General features: G+C 39.9%; 1 protein-coding gene across 5 annotated transcripts in view; it reads right to left on the minus strand.

Moving 5' to 3' along the window:
• Nucleotides 1-19893, minus strand: part of FARS2 (phenylalanyl-tRNA synthetase 2, mitochondrial) — a 540234-nt gene that overhangs the window by 395260 nt on the left and 125081 nt on the right. For all 5 annotated transcript variants that reach the window (XM_070403451.1, XM_070403450.1, XM_070403449.1 and 2 more), the window contains one exon: nt 15618-16252. In XM_070403451.1, the coding sequence (XP_070259552.1) occupies nt 15618-16247 (630 nt within the window). In that variant the 5' untranslated portion in view covers nt 16248-16252. The remainder of the gene's footprint in view (nt 1-15617; nt 16253-19893) is intronic.

A 19893-nucleotide genomic window follows, 5' to 3' on the forward strand; every position in this document is an offset into this window, starting at 1 on the left:
GATGTCCTTGTTTTAATTAAGGAAATTGAGGGTCAAAGTGGTAAAATAATTTCTCTAAGGTCCTCAGAGAGTAAAATTCAGAGCCAGGGTTTTGCTCCCTCCTCAACAGCTTAGAAGATGGTGTTGTTACCAGAATAAGAAGCACTGCTACCAAAAACATGTTCCATACATGATGCCAAGGCCCACAGCCAGCCTCAAGAGCCATCAACCCAAAGTTCAAGTCTGTTGTTCGATCCTGTAGGGCAAGAAATGCATAATCCCTTACTTTAACACTTTTATGTACAAATAAAGGTTATTTCCCAGTATCTGACTAAATGGTTCACTCGGAATATCTAAAATGTGGCATCCATTGAACAAAATTAAGGAGCTATCAGAATTGAAGAGATATTCTCAGTGTTCCGCTACAAAGTGTGGCTGATCATGAACAGGGTAATGGTTAATTTTTTAAAATATATTTTATTGATTTTTTACGGAGAGGAAGGGAGAGAGATAGAGAGTTAGAAACATCCATGAGAGAGAAACATCAACCAGCCGCCTCCTGCACACCCCCCACTGGGGATGTGCCCGCAACCAAGGTACATGCCCTTGACCGGAATCGAACCCGGGACCCTTCAGTCCGCAGGCCGATGCTCTATCCACTGAGCCAAATCGGTCAGGGCGGTAATGGTTAATTTTATGCGTCCACCTGACTGGGCCATAGGGTGCCCAGACACTTGGTTAAACATTACTTCTGAGTGTGTCTGTGAGAGGTTCTGGGTGAGATTAACATTTGATTGAACTCCCCAATCTGAGTGGGCCTCTCCCAACCTTTTGAAGGCCTAAATAGAATAAAAGACTGAGTAAGAAGAATTTTTCCCTCTGCCATCTATTTGTTATTTTATGCTTTCTTTTATACGTTGTATTACATTTTATATTTATTTTATATTTGTTTTTATTTCCCTCAAACTGAGACATCAGTCTTCTGCTCGGACTTGGATTCCTACTGGAAGTCCACACTGGCTCTCCTGCCTCTCAGGCCTTTGGACTCGGACTGAAACTATACCATTGGCTCAGCTCTCCTTGGGCTAGACCTCTCAGCCTTCATAATCATGTGAGTCACTTCCTTATAATAAGTCTCTTTACATAAATCATATATATGTGTACACACACACACACACACACACACACTTATTTGTTCTGTTTCTAAAGAATCCTAACTAATACAAACGGACAACACAAATAAGCTCCTAAAACCCTCATATACAATTTAAAAGTTGGAATCTCCACAATTCACAAGAAGAAAACTACCAGTAGATATTCAGTGGTATCCTAGGTTGGTCATTTCAAATGCTAGTAGAGCCTTTTTAGCAATAAATCAATGTCAGTTGTATCATTATGAATGAATTTTTGTGGCTCACTTGATAAACACCATAGTATATACTGATACATGATAGAATCAATATTTAACAACTTGATTTTAAAATTGTATTTAAGACACTATAGTTCAAATAAGAATCACTTATACCACTATTCCCAAAGCAAATAGTTATATATTCTACATGGTCCTACTACAAATTCCCTGAGAAATAAAACATCATTGGTATCACAAAGTTCTTTCTGCACTAAATAGATGAAAGAGTTGGGGCAACTGAACTGGAGAGTCATTGACCTTATCTAACAGTCCACATCCTAAAAATATTAAGAAATATCACCCAAATTCCCTTTGTAAAAAGTCTCTCATAGTTCTTATGGTGAGGAAGTTATTCTTTTCATTTGTCTAATGTAAATCCTTCTGTTTTGGTTTAAGCCTGGGTCATAAACCTTAAACAATACATAAATCAAATTATCAAAACCCCCAACACAAAACAGACCTCCAAGAGTCACCTTTCAATGTATGTGTGGTAAGATCTGCTCCCCACAAGATCCATGCTACCCAACTCTGTACCTGAGTCCCACCTCCAGGTAGTTCTGTGCCTTATGACATTTCTAAACATAGAATAACTATTTCCATGTCTTAAATCTGGAATGGTCACTACTCAGAAATGTTCCCTGCCTCAGGACAAAGGCTCTCAGACTTAGGCAGAAAGTGTTCCCTTGACTTCCCCAAACACATTCAACTCACCCGCCTGTTCTTAGACAGCCTCTGGACTTTGATCCCAACCCTTAAATCACCCCAGTAGCTGACATCTGGTAATCTCCAAGGTAGGCAGCATTCGCTGCCTTCTTATAGCCAACTTAACCCTAAATTATGCTGCTCTTTATGTAACTCACAACCAAACATAAGCCAGTTTAGTTCCCAATGTGATCCAAGAGAAAATTGCTAAGAGAATAAAGAATACATTTTCCAATTTACTACAGACTGAGACTAGGAATTACCTACATGGAGACTGAACTCTGTCCTTCACAATGACTTCTAATTTTGTAATCTAATACAAAAGAGCATATGATATTCCTTAAACTATTCAAAATGCTATGTGGGTGGTGGGGCGAGCGGGGGTCTCCAAATCTCTCAGCAGATTCTCAAATGGTAAAAGAAAAACACGTTAGAAATCATTGCTATGATGAATGCTATCAATCACATACAACATTATATAAAGACTCTATATAACTGAAAAATATCAGTGTTTAGAGACATATTAGTTTAAGAAAACTGTTCCTTACCTTTCAAATTCATTCATATTCACAAGTTTACAATTTCACAGAGAACTCCCCAGGATGAGTCAGGAGGATGACATTAAACAGTAAGTCAAGGACAAAGCCTCAGAAAGCAGATAGCTAAAATGCCTGTTAAAGGCCACACTATCAGACAATTAGCAGGAGTGTTATTTTTTCCGTCTAAGAGTAAACTCAGGCATCTACACATACAGATTGCTAGCTGATTTTGAGGCTCGCTAGGAAAGAAAACTCTGATTAGTACGGCACATGACCCTACCAAGCTGAAAATGCAAATTATGCCACTCAATCCATACAAATAGCTTTCAGTAAAGAAATGTGGTCTTTAGCAAGATGGGAAGTCTACTGCGAAGCAGCATGTCACTGTGAAAATATTTGCTACTTTCACACTTCAACTAGTACAAAAAATATTGCTACTATAATTATGTGGATTCAGTAAAACCTAATGATACCCTTTTGGCCTCCAACTGCAAATGTTGAATATAAATGGGAATAATTTTCCTGATATCTTGGAGGGATGAGATTAGAGAATATACAACTGTTTTTCTCTGGATGCTGTATTGGTTCAGGAACACAAGCTTTTACCCTTCAAAATATCCTCTATCCACATGCATTAAGAGCCAATAACTGGAGAGCATCTGCACTGTCAAAAATATAGTTAGGACAGTGGAACAAGGAAAGACATAGAAGAAGCAACAGGAGAACTTGGCTGGGCTGCTTTGGCTCACTGGGAAGTCAGAGAAAAGGGGGGCGTTGGAGACAGGTCCAGGGGATTAGCCCAGGACAAGCTGCCACTGCCCATTGCTCCCCTCTTTGCGAATCTCTTGGGGTCCCTTGGAGTTTAGAAGATAGTGCCTGTGGGGGAAGGAGAGGAGGGAAGGAATGGCAAGGGCGTGCTCTCTGGAGGGAAAGCATAATGAGACCTTCATTTTCAGGAGTTTTAAAGGCTTGGTGTTTAGGGGAGGTCTTAGGGGCAGAACATAGAATATTCATCAGCTTTATGCTGATGTACCAAAATGAAATTTATTCTCTTAATTTGTCTGTCCTTGGGTGTGGTTGGTAAATGGCACTAATTGGATTTCTGTTATCTGTCTCCCTGAGTAGGGTGATTTGAGCTATCTACTCTCTGGTTGAGGAGAATTTCAAACCATTTATTCTTAAGTGTCCTTGGTTTAGGGAAGATAGGATTTACCAGGTGGCTGCAAACTGCTGTTTAACTGTCTTAGTTTCCCTATTCTGCTTGTCCTGGAATTTTCCTAGCTTCTTACCATGCTATAACATGCACTACCTAAATTATATTCAGAATTTTTAAATTAGAATCAAGAAAAAGTGTTTTTGTCTTCCTAAATGTGATTTTCCCTAGCACCCTCTTTATTGGGTTAATGACAACCTATCTCCCTAAAAACTCACAGATATTCAGAAAAGGGAACAAGTTGATTGTGCCAGTTGCCAATGCACTGCCTCTGAGTCACAAATCAATCCTTCATAGACTGCTCTGTAAAAACTGGGTTGGGCCTTTAAATATTTTTCTTTTGCCATCTAGCACAATGTTAAGCTCTATCAATAGAGGTCACTGGAGAGACATTACAAAGGGATTCTTGCTGGATCCCAAGTGCCCTGAAATGTAAGCAAAAGCACTCAGCTCCCCAGGTGCTCCCACAGTGGCCAGTTGCTTCCCCCAAGTACTCTTCTTAAGCAGTTACACAGCAGAGTGCTTCCTGTAAGACACCTCCCCAAAACACTTGACCTGAAATCTAGAGAGCAGATTCCCAGCAAATGCCAGAGTGTGGATACCCAGCAATTCCACCAGCATTGACACTACTACCAAGGAGCCAGGGCTCACTGCAGAGTTCTCTTTACTTCTTACTAACCCATTCCTTATTACCCCAATTCTTTGTTTTGTACTTAATAATTCTTGATTGAGGTCCTGTGTGGTTTCTGTCTTATAATCCAGCCCTAACTGATACATCTGCTTCTCTGGAAGGCTGGAGCATGAAAACAAGTTGGGAATGCCTATCCAGAAAAGCTGATAGGTGGAACTGTCATGCAGTTTACTGTTAGCTGCCATCTTTTACAGAGTGTAAGTTGGAAGACTAGGACAAGGGAGACATCCAAATGCCACATCTACCAAGTGCTACTCTGTGCAGGACCCTGGGTTAGAGACAGGAGGCACAAAGAAGGTAGAGTGAAACCCTTAAGGAACTGAATAACCAGTTGGAGATACCATGCTAGACATACACAAGCCAATAATTCAAGGTAGTAAGTGCAGAAAGTTCAATGAAGGTTATAGGCAATAATGTTACAGGTCGGTGACAAGCTCTCATGTTAAGAGGCTATTAATTCTAACTTGTCATAAGCAAGAACTAATTAACTGCAAAAACCCTGTGCCAGGAAACAGAGACTGGCCTCTTTAAATGGTTCTCCAACCCTCTTTGTCCTCCAATAATAGGGTATTACTCAAATCCAATATATTGTAGACTCCTGGCTGTGATCAGTTGCCTTTCAGTTCACTGTCAAGAGATATACTTAAGTAAACATTTAAGTAGAGAAAACGAATTTTAAAAATTAAAGCCATTTCAATTCAAGTGTGTCTTGTTTAACAGGGGGAGTCTTTCATAAAAGATTTTAAAGAAGAGATTAGGAAAACATGGTGACTATAATCTATCAAGGCCAAATAAAAATTTCTTCAATAAAGCCTCCCTGCATGAGGCTATTAAGGAAACCCAATAACCACATGGTGGAGAATAAAATCCTGTCATTTACTGAAAGACAGAAAAGTGATTCGGGACAGAAAGCAGGAATAAAGAGGCTACCTTTGGCAAAACTGAAAGAGTAACAGTGGGGAAGCTTGGAAAAGATGCCTAAGAACAGGAGGGTTCTAATGAACCATCTGGAAAGTGGGAGAGAAATCAAATATCATTAGAAAATGATAAATGAGGGTGGTTTCTTTAATAAGGATGAATCACAAAGGATCTCAAAAGGGTTGTTCAAAATAAAGGATATCCACGCCACAAGGACTGAGTAATTACAGGCAAGGAGCACACCTATGGAAAGAGACTCTTAAACCACCCTCCTACAGGAAGAATGGTGAATGACAGTGATTTTTTTTTAAAGGGCTGAGGATGGGATGAAATATAAACTTGACACAAACACCTTGATGAAGTAGTATTTTGGTAATGTGTTGTGGTCAACATTATATCAAAAGCTTACTCCTTCACTCATCTTTTCTATAAAAACATTCCCCTTTGTTTCTGAGCAAAGAAAGAAAGGCTCATCATGAATAATCTTAAATTCAGGAGGAAGAATTGCTTGCATCTTTGTGTATATAAGGAAAGAATTGGATAAACTGGCCCAGAGGAAGTCATTAAAGGGGAATGAAGATACATTAGGGAAACAAACACTGCAGCCAGCAGTAAAGAATAAACTATAGAAAGGCTGCCTCCTACACAGACCTTCAGTGCATTCGGAGAAACTGTGCAGAGTTCAGCTGGTGAAACAGGACAAGGCATTGCCAGGGACAAAAGAAAAATATAGCTTCTTTGAGTAATGGTCTAGGTACATACTTTTTACTTAATATATTTAAATCACATTAAATAAATACATGATTTATATGGACTTCTGCTGGTAGGTCTGTCAAACATGAAATCTGCTATTCTTTATAAAATAAATATCTCAATAAATGTTTCATAAAATTTTAATTTTGAAGCTATAGAAGGATGGTTCTCAAAATTTTTTATCTCAAAAATCCTTTTATGCTCTAAAAAATCATAACATTTTGCATCATTTGCAAACAATGATGATTGCAGATACCACTCACCCTTCCTTTACCTCACAGGTAATCACTGCCATGATTTTGGTGTTTATTATTACCATGTAATTTTTTCACACCTACCTACATACTTATCTAACAAAAAAATACTGTTTGTGTGATTGTTGGGTGTGTGTGTGTGTGTGTGTTATTTTGAAAATCTATAAAAAGATATAGTTTTAATATCAATCAATTTATTTTTCTCCCAATGTTGCATTAAAACCTCATCCATGTTGACATAGGTATTCTAGTGCTATAAAGTATTCAATGTACAGGTGTACATTGCTCTTTTTTAAAAAAATTTTTTTTAAGAATGCCAGATGATAGAGCATACGATTTTTTTTTAAAAACTGGAAATCACAAAATACCTATACGAAGTGATGGCAACTATATACACTCCACTAGAAGGGTATAAGATTTACGGTTCTTCTAGATACTTGGTATTGTCAGGATTATTAATTTTTGCTAATCTAATGGGTTTGGAATAATATCTGGTCATTTTAATTTGCATTTTCTTGTTCACTGATAAAGCCGGTCCTTGTTTATTGGCTAATCATGTGTCTTTTTGTCCCATTTTTCTTTCTTTAAAAAAATTATACAATAAATCATTCATAAAAAGTATATAAATATACCACAGTTCAAGAATAATAAAAGCACATACATGTGCTCAGTACCCATACCCATTTTCGGAAAAGAGAACCGTGCCAAAAACTCTGCAGCCCCTTCATGCTTGATTACAACAGCCTTACTGCTTTTCACAGAGGTAACTAAACTGAATTTTAAATTATTCCCTTGCTTTCCCTAAGTTTTCCACATATTCATGAACCCCTAAATAATACAATGGTTATTTTTCCCCATTTTTTAAACTTTACATAAATGCAATCATCCAGTGTAAGCTTCTGTAACTTTCTTTGCCTAATAGTATTTTCTATATGTATTCACGTTGATGTATATAATTGAGGCTTACTCATTTTCACAGATACGGCACTCACATAGCATTGTATAAATATACCACAATTTATTTATCTGTTCTACTCTTGGTAGAACCATGGGTTGTTCCAGATTTTGGCTAATACTAACTAATAGTGCTAGAAACATTCTCACCTATCTGCTGAAATAAGCACTTAAGAATGTATCCAAAGAATATATACATGGGAATGGAATTTCAGGTGTGGATTTTTATACTCCCTAAGAGCATTCCCATGGCTCCACATATTGGTCAACACTTGGTATTGTCAGACTTTTTTCCCTATTAGATTCTTTTTTTCATACTAAGACATTTTTATTTGATCAACCCTAATCTTCTATTAGTTATATGCAAAGTAAGTATCTCCATGCAGCCTGTTGCTTGTCTTTTAACCTAATAAATGAAGTATTTTATTAGGCAGAACTACCTTAGGGCAGTCAACTTTTCTCATTAAGGATTTTTTCCATTAAGGATTTTTCTTAAGATATTCTATTGTACCCCAAAGTGATAATGATAGTCTGTTTCTTTTCTTCTTTAACTTTTAAAGACTTCCTTTTCACAAATGAATTGTGAATATATCCAAAACTGAATTTTGCATTTGGTGTTAGATACCAATTTTTTCCACATAGATAATTGTCTCAGTAATTCATGTAGATTCCTTACCTCTCCATTTATTTAACATCATTTCCATTTTATAATAAGATAATAAATTCCCAAATATGAGTAGAGCTCTTTCAGGGTTCTCTACTTGTGCTAATACTAAATTATCTTAATAACAAGAGCATTATATTCTTGATGCCTGGGAAGGCATGTCTCCTTGCACTGGGGTGCTCTTTTAAATGGTTCTGGCTATCCATGAACTTGTCCTTCCTGTGAATTTGAAGATCAGACCTTCAACTTCTCCAAAATACCCAGTGGACATTTTTACTAGATTTTCACTTGAATTTAAATGTATAGATTGACTTTAGGCAAACTGCTATATTTGGTACAGCTCTCCTTTTTTTCTTCTTCATTTATGCCTTTTAACAATATCTAATAATTTTATATATAAATATATTGAACATCTGCAACAATTAGACATCAAAGTCTTAGTTGATACTATGAATTAAATCTTTATTCTATTATATTTTCTAATGAGTTATCACTTGTAGTTAAGAAACATATCTATATTGTCTTTATACCCAACAACTTATTAGTTCAAATAATAGACCTGGATATTCTATTCAGTTTTCTAGGTAGACCATCATATCATCTACATATGAAGCACCTTCATCTCATGTTTTCCAATGCTAATAATTTCTATTTCTCTTTTGGTTTACTGCATAAACTACAACTGCCCACAGAATGATGAATAGACACAGTGATGGCAAGTAGTGCTGAAATGTTGCTAATTTTGATAGAACTGTTTATAATGTTTCACCACAAATTATGATGTTTGCTTGTGGGTGTTTGACAAAATAATTTATAATGTTAAGGAAGTTCCCTTCTATTCCCAGTTTGCTAACAGATTTGTCATGAGCCATTAATGTAATCAAATGCTTTTTTAATGTCATAAAACATTAAATGGCATCAAATTACTCTTCTACATCTATTAAGGAGATCACATGCTTTATCTCCCTGTATCAGTTAGTATCTATGGTACATATATAAAAGTCTAAGCGACCTAACAACCGAACGACTGGTCCACTGGTCGCTATGACATGCACTGACCACGAGGGGGCAGATGCTCGCACAGCCAACCTCCTGCAGCCAGCTGGCCCCGATCGGCCCCACCAACCTCCTGGGCCCTTCACCCTAGCCAGCCAGCCCTGATCGGCCCTGAGCCCCAATCAGGGCAGGAGACAGTCCCAATCGGCCCCAGCTGCCAGCCAGGCCGTGGGATCACACCCGTGCACGAATTAATGCACTGGGCCTCCAGTGGTATAATACAGGTACACCACTATTGTGTCCTAACATATTAGGGCACAATACACCAAATGAATTAAATTTCTGCAAATATTTCATTTAATAATTATATATCTGTACATTTAAAAGAATCTATGTTCACAAAGATGAAGCTTCTAAAGTGTTTCTTACCTACTTTGCATATTAACATGACTAGCCTCATAAAATGAGCTTGACTGGTCTCTTTTTCTATTCTCTGAAACAGACTGTATAAGTCTTTCAGATTTGGTCAAAATTCAAATGTAAAATCAGCTCAGACTGATGGAAGAGAGGCTATTAATTCTAGATTTAATTGGTTTCAGCTTTCTGATGCATGCAGTTGTATGCTCTTATGCTTAATACTAGAGGCCCAGTACACGAATTTGTGCACGGGTGGGGTCCGGCCGGCTGCCCTGATTGGGGCCAATCCGGCCAGGCAGGCCGAAGGGAGGGGACGCGGGAGGTTGGCCAGCCAGCCCTGCCCCTAATTAGGGTGATGAACTCCTTTAGCTTTTTCTTGTCCGTGAAACTCTTTATCTGGCCTTCAATTCTAAATGAGCTTTGCTGGGTAGAGAAGGACCTGGCAAGAAATATTCAAAGTGATGAAGAGCAAGGACCTGCAGCCAGGGTGACCTTCCTTTTGAAAGGGCACAGCTGCTCTGGGGGCCAAGGGTTCGGTCTCCATGAAACCCAAGTCAGTCTTTGCACTGGGTGAGTGGAATCACTGAGGCCTATTTGAGAGTCACCAAGGCTGGGAGCGTGATCTCAGAACAGTTACAAACACGTTCGTGAAGGGATGTTATGGGTTCTCTCTCATCAAAAGGCCCACGTGTGTCTGTGCTACACCAACAGGGTTGCTTTAACACTGAACCCTCTATTCCCCAAGCCCACCCGCCTCCAGGAGCTGGTGGGAGGTTGAAAGTGGCTGTGTAGATGAGGTCAGTTCCAGGTGACCTGGCAGGTGTCAGCAGCTCCACCGTCTGAGCCCGGGAAAAGGAAGACAGGCTCTGACATCACCACCACACGGAGGATTTGACAGCATTGGCAGCAGCTTCAGAGCTTGTTGCTATTTTGTTTTATTTTTTATCTCCTTTTCATTTTAAACTTCACCAGGTTGCTTGTGTTCGAGAGAGGAGCAGCCTTTGCAGCCTCCTTGGTGAAGAGCACACCTTTGATCTGGGTTCACATGCAGCCAGACAGAGTCCTGTTTAGAAACACATGTGAGTCTTGCATTATTTGTGCTATTACCGATAAAGAGGGTTTTAGATTCTGGCACATAAATGTTTCCTGCTTATCCATGAGGGCAGGAGGCCGAGCGCAGCCACAGGCACAGCCACAGTTCTTCACTCACTCTCAGGCCTCCATCCAGGGGCAGAGATGCAGGCGCTTCACACACAGAAGGGGCTGGGGAGCAGGGTCGGGCAGCAAACGCAGAACACGGCCATCGCGGCCCTGCTTTTCCCAGAGCATCTGTCTCAGTCCCTATCTTCCCGCTCTGGGTCTGTAGCATCTTCCTCTTGAGGCAGATCCAGGTGTCTGCGGGACATGATGTTTATCACACGCTGTTTCTCCATGTGGGTGGTCAGCCCGGGGTTCCTGAATCAGGCTTCCTTCGGCGTTGTGGTGGTGGGCAGGGACAGCATGAAGGTGCCAACACAACCTGTGTGGACTCCTTGCTGAGCGTCTTCTGTGTACCTTCTGTATACCTGGCGTGCATCTCCCCTCAGAAGGGTTGCCTACAGCTCAGTCACATGTTCCCTGTCTGCGACCAGCAGGTGGTGGGGACAATCGGAGGTGGGGCCAGCCGGGGGGAGGGGCTGCAGGAGTTTGGGGTGCCGATTGGGCCCTGATCAGGCTGGTTGGCTGCCTCAATGTGCATCATAGCCAATGGTCATTCCCCATAATGGTCGCTGGGCTTTTATATATATAGGTTTCCTGCTTCCTGGTTTTTGTTTTTTTAATCTTAATAGTTATCCTCCCCAAGAAACCATGGATCATCTCATGACTGTTTGATACCTTCCTACATTCCTGGGCCCAGTTCCTATTCATCATACTTTTTTTTTTTGACTAACTGATCCCAATGTTTTCCTTCAGTCCTTTTCTTTGGTCCTTTACTAGGAAATTTTCAAACAGATGCAAAAATAGAAAGGATAATGATTCCTCATGTACCCAACACCCAGATTCAATAATTAATAATTCATGACCAACCTCATCCCCCAATGCCTATTTCCATATTATTTTCAATATTATTTTGAAAACCCCAGACATCTGAATATTACATTCACAGGTAGTTCAATATGTATCTCTAAAATAAAGTGACTTTATAAAAATATGATACCATTATCAGACCTTTAAAAATGAAAATAAAAAAAGAACTACTTAAATTCAAATACTCAGTTAGTGTTCAATTTCCAATGGTCTCAATTTTTTTTTCTTTAAAGATGTCTTATTTGGTGGGATCTATACATAGTGATTCTGTCCATACTTTTGGGTTTTTTTACAATTTATTTGAAGCAATGGAATCATTTATCCTGTAGAGCAATGCTTCTCAAACTATGATGAAGGGACAGTTTTAGATTTCCAGTCTATCTTGAACTGATACAGGTCCTACTGCACATACTAGTTCTAATAAACAGACTGAGCACATGCAACTTATCAGGAGCATTAAGAATACCTGGATCAGTTCATATGCTATTCAACAAAAGAAGCCCATTAATAATGTGCTTAAGTATGTTGGCTTAAACATTTCTAAACACTAAACATTGCTTACACATTTTTAAGTGCTTACTTTTGATTCTTCTATTTATTTCATTGTGCAGATCACCTCTTGGTTAGCAGTGCTATAAAATTTCCCACAGGCTGGATTTTGCTTTATTACATTTCTATGGTGTAGTTTAACATGTTTCTTTGTCCTCTATACTTCCTATAAATTTGGTAGTTAGATCTAAATTTTAATCAGATTGAATTCTAAATTTCCTGGCAAGACTTTATAATTAGCATTCTATTTTTCTATCTGGAGATGTAAACCTGGCTGCCCCACTTTCTGTGAGTTAATGGTCATCAGTGAACACTTTATTACTAGTAGTTAATGTCAAAGCCTCTAGTAAATTTGGCTGTCCAAAGTTTGTTCCCTGAGAAACTCTAAGGAAGCTCTCCTCTTCCCAGGCCCACTGCTTTCCTCTGCTACCTCAGTTTCTGACACAATGCAGATCTTCTAGCTGCCGGTTGTGAGCTCCTACCCATTTGGGAAGACCTTAGGAAGCTCTGGTCAGGTGGCTCAGTTGGTTGGAGCATCGTCTTGTATACAGAAAGGTCGCAGGTTCAACTCCCAGTCAGGACACATACCCAGGCTGTGGATTCGATTTCTAATCCGGGTGTGTGCAAAAGGCAACTGATTGATGTTTATCTCTCACATCAATGTTTCTTTCTTTCTCTCTCCCATCCTCTCTAATATGTCAGGTAAGGATTAAAAAAAAAGAAAGAAAAAGAAAAGAAAAGATCCTAGGAAGACCTTGTCACCCAGTTGTCTTATAGATTTTGCCTGTGGTTTGGGGCTTTGCTATTCCAGAGGCTACATGTGTTTTTGTAAGATTTGGGATTATTAAAAACTTTACAGCCCACCTCCCTTGTACTTTTTTAGAACAATGCTGTTTGCTTTTAGCATCTTAAATTTAACACTTAATTCATTACCTTCCAGAGTTTTTAAAAATTTTAGATAAATACGTTTAAAACTAAATATACTGCAAGTACATTTTAAACTACATCCTATCCATTTTGCTTTATTAATGTTAACTGTGGTCGTATGATTTAAATGGGGTCTACCAAATTTCTATGTAATAAAGTTTTCTATCTAATAAGATTAGGTCAGACTTAGAACCAACACTTTCATTACGGTCAGCAATTAAAAAACCACCACCCATCTCTCCCCCACACCATTCTTGGATCTGAAGCATTACCTAGGTCATAAGCAGGTCCCACTCACAAAGCAGCTCCATAAAAAGCAACAGAATACAGTAGAACGGGCAGTGAACTAAGTTTTAGCTCTGCAACCAATGGGTTGGGTAACCTTGGGCAAGTCATTGAATTTTCCAGAATTTCAGATTCCTCGTAGTTGAAGTGGAAATAATCTATCTCACAAGGTTATTATTAAGAAGAGTAAATGAAACAATGAACATTGAAGTACTTTATTAAAGTATAACTTAGAGACATACATATATATGAGTGTGTGTTTTTTTAAACTATAAGACAGAATGCACAGTAGCATCAGGTTACCTTAGCCATGCCGACTACCTACTAAGTTGGACTGGACCCAAAACAAATGTGGCACAAGATGAGAATTAACTTCCTACTACTCTTCCTATTTTCCACCTTCTAAAGCAGTCTTGATTTTTCCTCCATTAAAATGCTAGTGTAAGTCCTGCAGCTTCCACTGTCACTTGCACGGCCTGCAAGCTTACAAATCAGAGCACTCTCCTTTTTTATTTCTCTAATGAGGTAGGCTGGGCTGAGTACCTGCCCATGGCCATGACTTAGACATCATATTACTGGCATCACATCTCCTCTAGCGCATTAATTATAGGTGACGTTCTATCACTTGGTCATATTTCCCAGATTTTGATCTGTCTTTGTTAATTTCCTTTTCATTTCATAATAAATCAATATCCTTATTAATAGTTATTATTCCTGCCCTAACCGGTTTGGCTCAGTGGACAGAGCATCGGCCTGCGGACTGAAGGGTCCCAGGTTCGATTCCGGTCAAGGGCATGTACCTTGGTTGTGGGCACATCCCCAATAGGGGCTGTGCAGGAGGCAGCTGTTTGATGTTTCTCTCTCATCGATGTTTCTAACTCTCTATCCCTCTCCCTTCATCTCAGTAAAAAATCAATAAAGTATATTTAAAAAAAATAGTTATTATTCCTAACTTAGAAAGCAGCAATTCTAAGCAGTAAGAATGTTAATCAAGGGGCTCTGGGACCAAGCTTGGATAGCCTTTTGTATACTAGTAAAAGTAACTTGTTGTCATATTAGCAGAGATTCACATGAAATTGCACATCCTGAAGCAAACAGCTGTGTCCTACAACATGATGCTTAATACAACAGAGCAATGGTCACCATTGGCCTAAGAGTCTTACATTATTCCTTTTCATATCCAGCAACCCATTTAGCTTGTGTGGGCAAGAGGGAGTTTTATGAAAATAATTATTCCTCTTGTTTCAATTAATGTGTTTGGAAGAAGTGCTAAAGTAGTAATAAAAATATTTCCTGTGTCTCATTTAATTCCATTTGTTTCTTAAGAAAAACAGAGATGGTTTAAAAATATAAATAAAAGACAAATAGTATTGCAGATTTTTAGGAAATAGACTCAAGCTTTTAGGGATTTTCATAATTTGCAAAAAAAAAGGAGAAAAAAAGGAAGATGTATACAATACACACAATACATTAAGATATGAGCTAATAGCTGAAATAAGTTGGGTCTTTTGAGAATGATCAGAATATCAGATTTTCTGCCCTGGCTGGTTTGGCTCAGTGGATAGAGCATTGGCCTGCCAACTGAAGAGTCCCAGGGGCACATGCCAGGGTTGCGGGCTCAATCCCCAGTAGGGGGCGTGCAGGAGGCAGCCGATCAATGATTCTCATCATTGATGTTTCTATCTCTCTTTCTCCCTCTCCCTTCCTCTCTGAAATCAATAAAAATATATTAAAAGAAAAAAAAGAATATCAGATTTTCTCATCAAAACAGCTCAATGCATCCAAACATATACTTCAAGAGTAAACAATTAAGACATCTCACAAAGAAAACAATGTAAAGCGTCCACAATAGTAAAGCAGGGGAGGTTAAGGAAAGAACATGGAAACAAGAACAGTTTACAATCTAAACCAATAAATCGCCGGTCCCCTCTACGGTAGGATAAGAAATGCATTAAAGTAGCATAAATTTACCACAGGTTTCAGTGCTGCATGTTTACCCACCTTGCATTGAGAGTAAATTTGAGCCAATGACTACTCATTCTTTAGAAGAAACTTAGAGAAAAGCAGATCAATATTGAAAGGAAAAGGACAGACAAGAGAAAACAAAAGCCTACCAATATATGTAGTTACACAACAAGTCAGTCAAAAAATATCGAGGCCCAGCCTATACAAAGGATGTCATCAAGGTTGGGTGATTCACAATTGCAAAGAACAACTGTTCTGGTTTCATTGAGATAAACTGTAGTGACCTCAACAAGACTATGCATGCCTTCAACCATGAAAACTCTCAAGACTCACCTGGTGCTTGGAGAAGAGCCGCACGGCCTCCAACTGGTGGAAAACTGGGTAATGCTGGGAGTCGATCTGGTCACGCCTGTAAACATCACCCACCACCAGGAAGGCATCCAGCCCAGCATGCAACAGGTCCCACTGGTGCGCAGAGGTGTGTGCTCGGAGCATGTGAGTCCGATTCAGGTAATAGTTGTCTCCCTTCTTCCTGCTGGGGTGATCAGCTGGGATGAGCAGGCTGTCAAAGTTCTGCCAGGTCGTGACCACTGGAGAAAAGTTGTCATAGACTGAGAACAGCGGAGTCCCAAAGCGGCCCATATATTGCTTGTAGAAGTGCTCCTTCACCCTCTCCTTGATCAACCAAAGAGGGTGATGCTGCTGGTTGTGCAGATTTCTGCCAACTCTGGAGAGGACCTTCTGGGAGAGATTGCTGTAGTCATCCTGAGGGTAGGACTGGCCCAACAGCTCCACCACACTACCTAGAGCTCCTCGGGCAGCAGACTCTGAAGTAGCAGGCCTCGAGCCCAAGGCTGGATGCTGGTGGCCTCTGGAGACACTACTTGCCGTCCTCACCAGGTAGACACGCACGTGGGCAACTCTTCTGAGAGCTGAACAAACCATTGTGGAAACTTCTTTCATGGATTCTGGAAAGAGCACACATACAAAGCACTAGTTAAGATTCACTCTGAGAGAAAAAAAAAAAAAAGATTCACTCTGAGGAAAGTAAATGCATCTTTCATGTTTCCCATAAGCTCCCCCACAATCTAACCAACATCTTGGTTTCCTGCACCACCTCCTCCACACAGACTGAAGATCCAGCTAAGAAAATCTGCCAACAGAGGCTTAATATTGACTGCTGTAAATCACAAGAATCTTGAACATCACTTTTAGATCCCTAATCTCTAGATGTCCATCTCTTGTCATTTAGATCCTTGGGATAAAGAAAATTTCCATTATCACCTCATGTCATGTTCTGAACCACTTGGGCTGAATTCAGACTTTAAATGTGACAAATTTCTTCTATTTTGACTACAATCTAGAACCAATAAACTTCAGATGGATCATCTAAAAGACGGAACTTAGTTGAACCCTAGAAGGGTCTCACATTAAAGAAAGCACATGATTACATATACACCACTGAAGTATAGCAGAAGAGATAACAGCCATCCTGCACATTTCTGCCTTTCTCCCTCATAACTAAAAAGTTCTACTTACCTGAGACAGAGCATTACTTCTAAATTTTTTCAATATATTACAAAATGATATTAAAAACATTTTTGACATTTCAAATAAAATACACCACTGTAGGTGGTGGTTATTTTTATTTAATGTTTTTAAAAATAAAAATGAAAAACAAGGAAAATCACACCAAGTGATAGACTATACTGATGTACAGCTGAAATTATTTTTATAAATGCAAATCGTTCTTATTGTCACATCTGGTCATGTCATTTAAACAATACCATTGCAGCATCCCATCGATTACATTTTTGTTTTGTAAAGGAGCAAGTTTCAAATATGCACCCACAACAAGCCAGAAGCAGGAATAAACTTACTTGAGAAGGATTCAGAGCAGTCAGAAAGAGTATTGACCAGATTTTTTTTTAAAAAATGCCTAGAATTTAGTAAGAGCACCGAATTTTGGAGGTGAAAGTCACCCAGCAGTCATCTAATGTAGGCCATTCATGTCACAGAGGAGGTGACAAAGACCCAGCCACAGCTGACCAAACCCCAAGGTACTCAGAGAGAAAAGACAACATGAAAGGATTCTGAACCATTTAACAGAGCTTTCTATCCCTAGCGGTACAGAAGCAAGTTTTAAATTGACTCAGGGATCTCAGTTATAAAAATCTTTAGATGGGATATACCTATGTGCATAAAAAATGTACCATAGACTTAAATCACCCAAATCCATCTTCTACATTTTGGAATTTTTACCTATTGGGCTACTTTAAAGCATATAACTATGTGGTTATTTTATATCAAGGGCCTTACAATCATACCAAGAAAATGCATAACTTCTGGATATTAAGCTGCATTAGGAGAGATTTATTTTACTCCAAGTGACCATAAAAAGCATATCTAGTATGGACCCAGGCAGCACAGTTCATCCAAATCAAAAATGAAACTGAGAATATCTAGCTCCAAATAATATTAGAAGCTGTGCAAAGCATCTCTGTCTGACACTGCTGTCATATGAGGAGGTTTCAAAGAAATCCAGGAACTCTCTCTGGATTTTTGCATTTATGTCACTATTTTATCAGGATTGTTTCAAAAACTGTTTTTGGCTCAGCTTCAATGGAAATGTGTCTTCCCATCTCTGGTGCTCAGTGGCTTGTCAATGCAGAAGATAGTAATTTTAAATATGCATGTGCCACACCTTATACATGTTAGCAGTCAGACTGTTAAGTTGTTAGCTACCCAGTTCAGGACACTTGCCGAGACACAAGAAAGTATTTCTTCCAAAGGCAAATGCTGTTACACAAAGTTCATTAATCTTCTAGAAAAGGTGTTTTTGATGTACTTATTCATATACTAGAGGCCCGGTGCACAAAATTCATGCACAGGGGAGGGGGGGGTTCCCTCAGCCCAGCCTGCACCCTCTCCAATTGGGGAACCCTTGTGGGATGTCCAACTGCCGGTTTAGGCCCGATCCCTGTTCTAAACCGGCAGTCAGACATCCCTCTTGCAATCTGGGACCACTGGCTCCTAACTGCTCACCTGCCTGCCTGATCACTCCCAACTGCCCTCCCCTGCTGGCCTGATCTCGCCCCCAACTGCCCTCCCCTCCCGGCCTGGTTGACCCCAACTGCCCTCCCCTCCTGGCCTTGTTGCCCCCAACTGCCCTGCCCTGCTGGCCTGATCTCACCCCCAACTGCCCTCCCCTGCTGGCCTGATCTCATCCCAATTGGCCTCCCCTGCAGGGAGGCGGAGTCAAAAGCTCTGCCTCCTAGGCAGCCATTGGCTCTCCACAGCACCCAGATTTGGTTCTGATTGGTCGGTGCCTATGCCAGTCAGCATCACAAGCTCCGCCTCCTAGGCAGCCATTGGTTCTTCACAGCACCCACATTTGGTTCTGATTGGTCAGTTCCTATGCCAGTCAGCATCTCCGGGCCTATCTCTGGGCCTGATCAGAGAGGCAGGGCTGAACAGCAGCCCCCATGGAGACCGGGAGAGAAAGAAAGGCCCAGTTGCTCAGAAAGAAAGAGGGAGAGAAAGAGAGGGGCAAGTACTGATCAACAACTGCCACTGAGGCTGCGGATCAGACCCAGCCCTCTCTCTCTGGGTCTCAGCCCCCAGGGCACTCAGTGCTGGGTTGCCAGGCTGCAGCCAGGGCACTCAGTGCTGGGTTGCCACAGCAACCCAGCTCTGACTGAAAGACTTCCTGAAGGACTTCCAGGTTGGTCAGCCTTCTGTCCTGATTGGTCGTTACAACCCTGGCCTTTTATACATTAGGATTACTGACTTCCCCTTCCTTCTTAGTTCCTAGCTCCTCACACATCCAAACCTACTTCTAGGTTCTGTTCCCATAGACAGGTCCCATCCCTAAGTTCTTTCTTTCTTCTCTTCACCCTACCTCTCCACTGTTGAAGAAAGTTTCATTTTCTTGTCCTCATTTTCAGACGTTTTATCTACCCACTCAGCCCCTGCATATATTCCTCCACTGTCATTTCTCCCCACCCAAAATAATTGGGCTTTTTTATATTATCGTCTTTTACAGAGAGAAAATAATGATGACGATAGCCTTCCCACTTCCATCTGAAAAGTAAATTCCTTTCTTTTTGCCTTTGTCAAGTTTCTATATAAAAACAAGTTTATCTGGAAAATACAGGAGACCCAAGAAGACAATACCAGCACTACCAGCTATCTTCTACTGGTAAAATGGTCTTCCATGTCATTCTTTCAACAGCTCTGTTAAGTGTTATTCTTAACATTTGACAACAACAACAACAAAAAAATCAAATAGATCTTGTAACTTGAAAAAACTCATACACCTACCCATGTACAAAGTTCAAAACTCTGGGTAATTCAAGTACTTCTCAATGAAAACAGGCCCACAGACCCAAGGCCGTTAAAATCAAATTACATCTTTTAAATTATCTATCCTCGCTCCCCTTATCTAAGCAATATATTTTATACATCAATGCACTTTAAATACATTAATGAATAAATCAAATAAAGCACATTAGCTTAGATGATAGAAATTAAATACCATTTAACTCAGGACCCGAAACGTCCTGTTTTTGTAAATAAAATTTTGTTGGAACCTAGCCATGCCCATTTG

This window comes from Myotis yumanensis, unplaced genomic scaffold (assembly GCF_028538775.1).
Source record: "Myotis yumanensis isolate MYYU_CA2020_CCGP unplaced genomic scaffold, mMyoYum1.0.hap1 SCAF_2, whole genome shotgun sequence".
In the NCBI taxonomy this organism is placed as follows: Eukaryota; Metazoa; Chordata; class Mammalia; order Chiroptera; family Vespertilionidae; genus Myotis; species Myotis yumanensis.